The sequence below is a fragment of the Culex pipiens genome, chromosome 2, assembly GCF_016801865.2.
Source record: "Culex pipiens pallens isolate TS chromosome 2, TS_CPP_V2, whole genome shotgun sequence".
NCBI lineage: Eukaryota > Metazoa > Arthropoda > Insecta > Diptera > Culicidae > Culex > Culex pipiens.
Window position 1 is genome coordinate 73946971 of NC_068938.1, and position 10366 is coordinate 73957336.

Here is a 10366-nt window from a genome sequence, read left to right on the forward strand (position 1 = left end):
AAATAGTTGCAAACTCGCCTTAGCTGCAGAAAAGTTTCGTAAGAAGATTTAAAAATCGTTTGCTGGGATTTTCGTTGGAACATTACGTTATCCGAGCTCACCCGCAGAAATCGGACGCACTTTTTCAGAATAATTGTCGGAAATCACCTAATGAGTGCATATCAGCACTTAGACGTTCAATGACATCTTTTAAAAAGCATTTTTATTTGAAATCGAGTAATAAGCTAAATAGGAGTAAAATTTTAAGGTAATAGATATCTCGTCAAATGAAGAAAAACTAAAATCCAACATTTCTGTTATTTGTTCTTTAATTAAATATCCTAAAAACTTTGGCAAACATTTTTTTTTAGTTTCAGCTCAACGCTTCCTTCGCTCCGACTCGCTGCGGGACTCTTTGTGTCTTCGCTGAGAGCTTCGTTCTTTGCTTTTCGAGCGACTTCTCTTCTTCTTTTTCTTCTTATGCTCACTCGAGCGATCTTCCCGGTGTCTCCTGCTGCTTCGATCACTTCCCGAACGTGATTCACGGCGGCTCCTCCTATCATCACCATCTTTGCGCGATCGCTCTTTGGACCTACTGTGACTTCGTCCGGATCGGCAGCTTCGACTAGAATCGCTACGTTCCTTGGACAACCGGGACTGACCACGACCGTTGCGGCTCGGCGCTTCCACTTCGGGGGTCTCCGACCAGCGCCAGTTGGTGCGTTGCTTGGCAGGTATTTCGATGTCGTCCCAGCTTCTGCGAAGAAATTTTCGGAGTTATAATTTAAGTTTGAGTTGAAGGTGGTAACACTACCTTTCCTGAGGTTGCGATCGCTGCGACATCCTCTGCGATTCCCGCACGGAGTGAAGTTCTTTGGAGTGACAGTACCGATACTTGCTGACCGGGTTCCTCATCAAGTGCAGATAGTTACAGTTTTTGCCCTTCTGGCAGCGTGACTGCTCAAACAGACCTAGATAAATTGCAAACGTTTTGCGGTATTATTTGGGGCGATTTGCTGTTTATCCATACTCTGGTAACAATAATCGAACAAATTAGTCATGGGTTAAGGCAAATTCAACAAACAAGATGGGCTAGTAATCAAAATAAAAGCTGTGGGCACTCAATTTTAAAGTTTTTTTAAAAGGATACTTTTGAGAAGATTTACCACAGACGGCAGCAGGCCACGAGATTGGCGACCGGAACTCAACGTGAAGCTGTCGGGACGCGTAAAAGCGACCGTTCATCCTTTGCTGAGCTTTGGCGGCACTTCTAGAATCAAAACCTAAGTGAGCAACGCAAAATTTTTGGGAAATCATCAAAATTCACCTCACGCTATCGTACTGGATGAATACGTTCCCGCGCAGGTGGACGGCATGATTCCGACACACGAAAATGTACCGAATCAGTCCGAACGACTCGAATTCCGCGATGATGTCGTGGAAGAACTCGTTGTAACATCGGTAAAGCTCATCCTCGTCGAACTCTATGCCCGAATCGGTGCCATACTCCGGATTATTTCGGTCGTCCAGCGCAGGGTGGGCAAAGAAGTTGGGAATCAGCAGAAGCTAGAAAAAAGTTAATTACTTGCCAGTCTGACCAAAATTTACGATTATTAAGCTACACACCTGACTCAATCCCGGTGTCGGATGATTCGAGCTGCATCTTATCCCGTACCTACAAACTCCAATCTTCCCAAAGAATCCGCAAACATTCGCTCCGGTCCTCGTGTCCACCATCTGGCAAAGACCCTCCAAGTGGTCATCGATCCCGGCCAAGTATTCCGCCAACAACCGTTCCCGTTCCAGCTGCCTGCGTCGAAGTTCCTCCAGCAGCCGCTGCTTCTCCTCTTTGGCCTCCCTCGCCTTCCGCTCCAGCTCCTCAAACTCCTTCCGTATCCGCTCTCGTTCCTCATCTTGCTTCCGCTGCTCCTCCTCGCGCTTCTTCCTCAACTTCTCAAACGCAACCCGAGCTTCTCGCTCCCGGTCCAGCCAGAGGGCGTGCTCGTACCGGCTGCGTTCCTCCTCCCGCGTGGCCGCCTCCCGTTCCAGTTGGTCCTTCTCCCGAAGGTACGCAACGTAGTTGGGATTGGCCAGCTTGGCCTGCTCGGCTTGTTGCGCCAAACGGTCACGCTCCTGAGCCACCTTCTGACGGTGTCGCTTTCGGCGGTTTTTCTTGAACAACTTGCGCCAGTCCTTGCGGCTTGGGTTGGGAAGTTTTGAACAATAAATATTTATTTAAAAACAAAACGTCCATATGTAAACATTAAGCTCATCCTAAGAGACTTCAAACTAGTTGAGTAATTTTCGCCATGGCCCATGAAGAGTATCGGGGCCGCATTTACAAAGCGGATCCAATGGCTATCTCGTAACATAATGTTAGCTAACCTTAGGTCGTCATCCCTAAGGTTACGTGATAAGGTCCAAGCTTGTGATGACACACTACCTTCCCTTTATTAAGCAATCGAATCAAGAAGGGAAAAGATCACCAGTTGTGTTGGTTAGAGCCGGGATTTGAACCCCGATCTATTCGTTACCACAAGGCTACGTGGCTCACGCCCTAATTATATTATATCAATCTTATAATAAATACTCATTTAATAATTTATTACATATTCAATTTTGCAACCCATAATCTCTAAACTCACTAATCTGACGAAGAACTTCATCTTTGGGCTCTATACAAGGTAGCAGTACAAAGTTTCATGAAGCGAAACGAAACTCCAGAAGGTGACACACCCTTTCCCATCTCAGAACGTGCTCTTCACTAACTCGCTATTATCTTTACCTCATTTTAACACTCTTTTCTGTCATTTGTAACACTAGTTCCACGAAAATCAATCAAAAATATCGCAAAAACAAGCCAAATTTTAGTTGAAAACCCGGCAGCTGATGTTCACGATGTCAACACGATTGAAAACATAAACAAAGTTGACGTTCAACATTTCAACGGAGATGGATTCAAGTGACGTGACATAATTAATGCGATGCAACATTCGTCGCGTCGTGCGATGCATCACTTTGAATTGAGTAGTCTTGGAATGTCATCAAAAGTGGGTAGTTATTAAAATTTCAACAGGAGCAGTTGAAGAATATGAAACATGTGACTTTATTGAACTTGAAAGGTTTTTATTTATTATTTAATTTACAAACAAAAGAAATGTCTACTTACATCGGTAAAACTTCAGTTTTTACCAAACGCGTTTAAAAAAATTGTAGGTCAAATTTTAAATAGAACATGAGAGGTGTACTACACATAATGAAATATTTTCAACAATAATAAGCAGAGTTTAAAAATAACACTGACAATAATTAAAAGTAATGAACCAACTGTAATTTCTTTATAGAATTAAGCATTATTTGTGCTATTTTTCAGCATTGATCTCACGGTGGAGTTTGGAACCATTTGTGTGCACATTTCATTCTGATTCAACGTGAACTGTACTAAGATGACGAGATACGTAGTTGCAGCACCAACAAGCTGAAATGTTAAAGTTTTAAATGAAATAATTAAAATAAATTTTCCCCAAATATACCGTAAACAGCAACGTAAAATCGAGCTTGAAAAATCCATGAGCAGTAAATGACACCTTTCGGTGGGTTAGCTGCAGCGAAAGCTGGGCAAGCTGGGAATAGAAGTTGATTAATTACTGATAATTCTAGGTAGATGTAGGGTAATTAACTACCTGCTTTGTTAGGTCCTCGTCGTACTTGTTAACATTCATCAGTTTGTGCACGTTAACGGCTATTTTCTCGTTCTGGAAATAAATATTTTTTTGTTGATTAAAGAAGCTAGAAAACGTTTTTGCTCGCACTTGCAGTAAATAAAATAAGATTTTTTTTTGTGATATAGGAAAATAAATCGTTAGATTAAATAAAATACAAAATCAAATGTAGTCTCAAGGTTTTCTTTTTTGCATTTCAGACCTTATGACCAAAAAAATGAATAAATTTAAAATTTAAGCCTCAGCCCAGCTTCTATCGAAAATGGCAAAGATCAATTAATTTATAAAAAAAAACAAATTCAAAATTTGCAAAAAGTTTGAAAGTGCCAACGTTATACAATGTATTTTCAATCGTTTGAAATCAATTGTACAAGAAATTGCAATGAAAAGTTTAATGTTCGGCAATCATTATTTATTGATACAAACACCTAGTCGCCTATAAAAAAAACTTTTGCTAGAAAGAGATAGGAAATCTGATGCAAGTAAGTAAATCTTTCCCAGTTCCTGAGGGGAACACCCATAAAGAGTATCGGGGCCGGCATTTACAAAGCGGATTCAGTGGCAGTTTCATTCTCAACTGTTAACATGTTAAGGTTAATGTTAACATTCCATAGGTCGCCTCCCTAAGGTGTTGTGATAAGGTCCAGTTTGTGACGATACAATACCTTCACTTTACTAAGCAATCGATTCCAGAAGAGAAAAGATCACCAGTTGTGTTCGTCCGAGCCGGGATTTGAACCCCGATCTACCGCTTAAGAGGCGGAAGCGTTACCACTGGGCTACGTGGCTCGGTCTGATGCAAACATACCTTAAATGTGTTGGTAAATTTCTGACTAGAAAGCCTTATGGCCTTAATTATTGGCTGATGCACGAAGTGAAATGTCTAACCATACAAAATTGCTGTCAGGAAAGTGCCGGCAGCAATTTGTATTGATATGACGTTTGCTGAGTGTGCCAAAAAGTTTGGTTATATTCTGCTTGCAAAAGACAATAGTCGTACATTTTCAAACTAAAATAAAAATTTGATAAGCTAGAATTATATATAAAAAAAAACTATTTTTTAACAGAAAAAATAATAACAAAGTGTCAAACAGTTTATCATGATAACAATTACCATTTCGTCGCTTGTAAGATATCTTGTAACACGTCTGCTGTAAAAAGATAGGACTTGTCACAAGATAGCACACAAGCGATGATGTATATTAGGATGTATTAAAAAACTAACTTAATCCACCTATGTGGTTGATGCCTTCCTCACTTTTTACCAAAAATGGGTATATGAGTGGTTTCATCATTTTTTTAGGTCCAGAAAAAAAGAACACAGTGTATAACTTATGTGGTCATAACTTGAGACAGGGTTGCCAGATCTTCAATTTTTTGGACTCTTTGGAAAGGCCATTCAATTACCTAACCAACGATGGGTCGTATGATGGATCCGGACATAGTTTACATACGTTTAAGTGAGATCCGGCTTAAAAAAAGTACATAAATATCACTTAAGTGGTCATAACTCGAGACAGGGTTGCCAGATCTTCAATGTCTTGGACTCATTGGAAAGGCCTTTCAATTACCTAATCAACGATGTGTCGGATGATGGATCCGGACATCGTTTACATGCATATAATTGAGATCCGGGTATTTGTGAAAACACATTTTTATGCATAACTTTTGAACTACTAATCGAAACTTCAAACAATTCAATAGCGATGTATGGAACCCTAAACCAAGTCGAATGCAACTGGTTCGATCAAAATCGGTTCAGTGCTGAGAAAACTCAGTGAGAATTTTGGTCACATACATACATACACACACACACATACACACACACATACGCACACACATACACACACACATACACACACACAGACATTTGTTCAGTTTTCGATTCTGAGTAGATATGTATACATGAAGGTGGGTCTAGGAGCTTTTAATAGAAAGTTCATTTTTAGAGCAAGATTATAGCTTTACCTCAGTGAGGAAGGCAAAACAGTTCTTTTTGTTTGTTAATGTTTTAATCATGATCAGATATGTTTTATAAACCCGTTTTTAACTAATTTTGGTTATTCCATTAATTTCCCTAATAGACAGTTTGATTATTCCATCAAACTGTTTCAAATTACAAAATTGTTCTCAAAATTATTTTTAATAATAGTTTAGATAATCCTGAATCCTCGCCAATGTCGTTTTTGATGTCTTGTGTCGTTTAGTTCAAACATGCATAAAAAATGTTCAAAGATGATCTGGGAATATGTTACCCAATATGGCGGCTATATTGAAACATTTAGAATATGGGTAAATCAACTTGAGGCGGAACAGCATTTGAAACTACCATAATGCTCAAATTTGGCAGGGCTATTTATACTATCAAAAAAAAGCAAGAATGCGGAATTTCATCCAAAGTGGACCACCCCCTTAATTTTGGTACCACCCCAAAAAATCGACTTTTTGACGATTTTTAAGCGGTGATAGCTCAGGAACCACAAATTTTAGAAGGTCTTAAGCTCAATTTTGAAGGAAATTAGATGTAGAATCCATTTCCGTGATCAAAATTTACATGGGTAATTCTCCGCCAACTCACACAGCAGTTGCCCCGACCCCTCTTCGATTTGCGTGAAACTTTGTCTTTATTGGTAACTTTTGTCCTTGATCACGAATCCGAGGTCCGTTTTTTGATATCTCGTGACGGAGGGGCGGTACGACCCCTTCCATTTTTGAACATGCGAAAAAAGAGGTGTTATTCAATAATTTGCAGCCTGAAACGGTGATGAGATAGAACTTTGGTGTCAAAGGGACTTTTATGTAAAATTAGACGCCCGATTTGATGGCGTACTCAGAATTCCGAAAAAAACTTATTTTTCATCGAAAAAAACACTAAAAAAGTTTAAAAAATTCTCCCATTTTCCGTTACTCGACAGTAAAAATTTTTGGAACATGCCATTTTATGGGAAATTTAATGTACTTTTCGAATCTACATTGACCCAGAAGGGTCATTTTTTCATTTAGAACAAAATCTTGCATTTTAAAGTTTCGTGTTTTTTCTAACTTTGCAGGGTTATTTTTTAGAGTGTAACAATGTTGTACAAAGTTGTAGAACAGACAATTACAAAATTTTTGATATATAGACATAAGGGGTTTGCTCATAAACATCACGAGTTATCGCGAGTTTTACAAAAAAAAAGTTTTGAAAAAGTGACTTTTTGCGTTTTTCTTTGTTTCGTCGTCCGTTTCTGTCGCGGGTGACCATGAACGGCCATGATCGATGACGACCAACTTTTTCAAAACTTTTGTTCGTAAAATCGCGATAACTCGTGATGTTTATAAGCAAACCCTCTATGTCTATATATCAAAATTTTTGGAATTGTCTGCTCTACAACTTTGTAGAACATTATTATACTCTAAAAAATAGCCCTGCAAAGTTAGAAAAAACACGAAATTTTAAAATGAAAATTTTTGTTGTAAATGAAAAAATGACCCTTCTGGGTCAATGTAGATTCGAAAAGAACATTAAATTTCCCATAAAATGACATGTTCCAAAAAATTTTACAGTCAAATAACGGAAAATGGGAGAATTAAAAAAAATAGTGTTTTTTTCGATGAAAAATACGTTTTTTCGGAATTTTGAGTACGCCATCAAATCTGGCGTCTAATTTTACATAAAAGTCATCACCGTTTCAGGCTGCAAATTATTGAAAAACACCTCTTTTTTCGCATGTTCAAAAATGGAAGGGGTCGTACCGCCCCTCCGTCACGAGATATCAAAAAACGGACCTCGGATTCGTGATCAAGGACAAAAGTTACCAATAAAGACAAAGTTTCACGCAAATCGAAGAGGGGTCGGGGCAACTTTTCCCGATTTCGTGTGAGTTGGTAGAGAATTACCCACATAAGAATCACTTATCGGCAGAAATGAATATGTTTCGTTCCAGAGATATCGAATTTTAATGTTTTGAGTATTTGAGATTACCTACATCAGTTTCATTCGCTGCATCTGCTGATGGAATGACCCATATTTATTTGTTAATGGAACAACCACAAATCGGACTCTGATGTAAAAAAACAGAACTTTTTTTTGTATTTCGATCATCTGAAGTTTCGGATAATCAAATTTTGGATAATCGAAACATCAAATAAACGAGTCTTATGATAATCGAAATAGTTTTTGTTGCTTTTGTAAGCTTCAGGGAAATTCAGTTCAATGCACTGTACCAGGTTCCTTTTCCTAGTAAGCTAACACAAACTTTACAGTTGAAAAAAAATAAAAAATAAAAAAATAAATGGTGCACCAACTCATAAAACGCGATTTCAATTAACCTTCTCACACCCAAGGTTACTCATGAGCAAAATTAACTATCTCGTCGATAAGGCGATTTTTCAAAATAATCCAACCTTCCCTGCTTCATGTAAAATGTAATCTGTCAGCTACTAAAATTTCATCAAGTTTTGTCAATTCAGTGTTAATTTCAAATCCGATGATAATATTACCTCTTTAACCGCCTTATTGCTGACAAACACGATCTTCACAACCCCAATCATGTGCACCGCTCCCTGGTACAGGAAAAACATCACAAATTGCAGCTTGCTAAACGGCGTATTGTTGTGCCCGTCGGTAAAGATGGTCTCCAGGATGTAGTACGAATCAAACACAGCAATCAAAAACGAGATCGTTACAATGGCCAACATTTGCACTTTAAAATATTCCTCCACGCAGTTACAGGCATCGCACAGCTCGTCCTGAATGTTGGCCACCCGGTTTATTACGTCGGGCATGTACCGATTGGTGTTGGAAAATACGGACGAAATTCCGAGGGGTTGACGGATTCGCACTACTTTGACCGATTCTTGCTTCTCGTTGTACGCGGCCAGTTGCTTGTCGTTGCTAATGTCACGAAGGGATTTGAGGACCTTGTTCAGCAAGTGGAACCGGTGGCGGGTTTGGTTGACCAGACAGACAAACAGGACGATGACCATCGACATCATGAGGAACGGTAGGAAGAAGGACATCCAAGCCGTGATACAGGGGTAGACGTTTGAACTGGCTAGGACTAGGACGCACACGGTGCAGTACGAGATTTGAATTAGAATTGACATCACTATTAGTAGATAGTTGTAGTACAGGGTGCTCTGGTAGTTTGTCTCAACGCCAATTTCCTTGAAATGTTGATCAGTTTTAGCCAGCGAGTGAAATGCGTCAATCAGCTTATCACGTTGGAAAATGCTGTACGCGAAGGTCATCACCAGCGCCACTATGCCGATCCAGATTTGCAGAATGTCTCCAAGAGAGCTGATTTCCGTGTTGAAGAAGTATCCTGTGACACTTTCCTGCTTGAGCAGTGCAATTACGTAGCACGTACAGAACAGAATACTGTGCAGACACGAGTTGAGATAACCAAAGGTCGTGCACTTCAACACCGAGTCCGTCCCGTTCGTAAACACCGTAAACGGAGTCATCCCAGTGATGAACGTGGTCCGCAGAACTGGCCGCTGGGCCGCGTAGAAGTTGGTCGGATTTAGCAATTTGCGAAGCCACTTGAACCCCATGATTGAACTTGACAGCTCAACGGCTCGACAGGAACTAGTCCCGGCAGGCTTGCCGTTAAGTTTATTATCCTCGCTCGTCACACTTTCTCGTCCTTATGTATTTTTAATGGCACTCGCGTACTGGTGATAGGTATCGGTGCCATTTGCCACGCCACAGGATTAAATCGTTCCATTCATACGCGCCCGAGCGAACGCCACCAGCCCTTGTTGACGGGTTAGAACCCGATAAGGCATCGTCCCATCAAAAGGGAGCCTTGTTTGCGTAACAAATGAGCTCTCGGGTGTCGTTTAGTGGTAAGGTAGTAAAAAGGAGCTTCTACGTCAATTCTGAATTCCAGCGAAAACGGTTGATACCGATCAAAGAGTTCAACGCAGTGTTCGTAGCTCGTCGAGGGTTAGCGCGCGGAAATCGGCTTGAACTTGGGCAGAGTGGCAACAGAGTATAACTGAAGGAGTAATTGTGTAAACGGTATAATCAAAGGCGAATTGACGCCACGGTAAAAGGTGGAGATGAGCATGGATCCTTGTGTGGTGTGTATAAGTAATAACTGTTATGTTGAGCCAGGTGTGTACTGTGCAGTGGGTGGTAATTGGAGAATATTACATGACAGGGTTGGTGGCATGTTTGTTTGGCATTTTAAATTGCAATACAGTTGATTGCTAGTATCATGAGTGCACTGAATGACATGGAGTTCTTTTAGAGCGTGCTGCACTTGCCCATCAAAATCATGAATGAATAATTATGATTGTAAGGAAAATGTTTGCTCTACATAAAAAAAATATTTTTAGGTTTTTGTTCTGATAAATTTCATGTGCCAACTATGAGAAATAACATTGAGCTATAAAAATTGTCAAAAATTATTGCACAGTAGGATGACAACACAAAAAATGTGGTTCAAATTCTTTGGTAAATGGCCTCGTGGCGCGGTGGTTAGCGGCTTCGGCTGCCGATTCCTAAGATGCGATGAGGCGCGGGTTCGATTCCCACCTTATCCTCCTGGCCTTCTATCGGAAGGGGAAGTCGTAGAAATGGATTGCGTTTTTTGCCAAATTTTGAGCAAAATCGGTAAAGGTTTAAGGATCGCTGTCGATCGCAAATAAATTTTCATGATCAACTCAGATCGCTT

General features: G+C 40.0%; 2 protein-coding genes across 2 annotated transcripts; both read right to left on the reverse strand.

Moving 5' to 3' along the window:
* Positions 1-296: 296 nt before the first annotated feature.
* LOC120420144 (U2 small nuclear ribonucleoprotein auxiliary factor 35 kDa subunit-related protein 1) lies at positions 297-2895 on the reverse strand. The gene is made up of 6 exons (XM_039583103.2): positions 2765-2895; positions 1606-2179; positions 1307-1545; positions 1146-1249; positions 794-950; positions 297-736 (listed from the first exon to the last, which is right to left on the reverse strand). The coding sequence occupies exons 1-6, from the start codon at positions 2788-2790 to the stop codon at positions 358-360; spliced, it is 1479 nt and encodes a 492-aa protein (XP_039439037.1). The 5' UTR covers positions 2791-2895; the 3' UTR covers positions 297-357.
* A 286-nt stretch (positions 2896-3181) lies between these two features.
* Positions 3182-9458, reverse strand: LOC120420146 (putative gustatory receptor 28b). Its single transcript, XM_039583104.2, has 4 exons — positions 8184-9458; positions 3663-3734; positions 3513-3602; positions 3182-3457 (listed from the first exon to the last, which is right to left on the reverse strand). The coding sequence occupies exons 1-4, from the start codon at positions 9237-9239 to the stop codon at positions 3326-3328; spliced, it is 1350 nt and encodes a 449-aa protein (XP_039439038.1). The 5' UTR covers positions 9240-9458; the 3' UTR covers positions 3182-3325.
* Between the last annotated feature and the right edge of the window lie 908 nt (positions 9459-10366).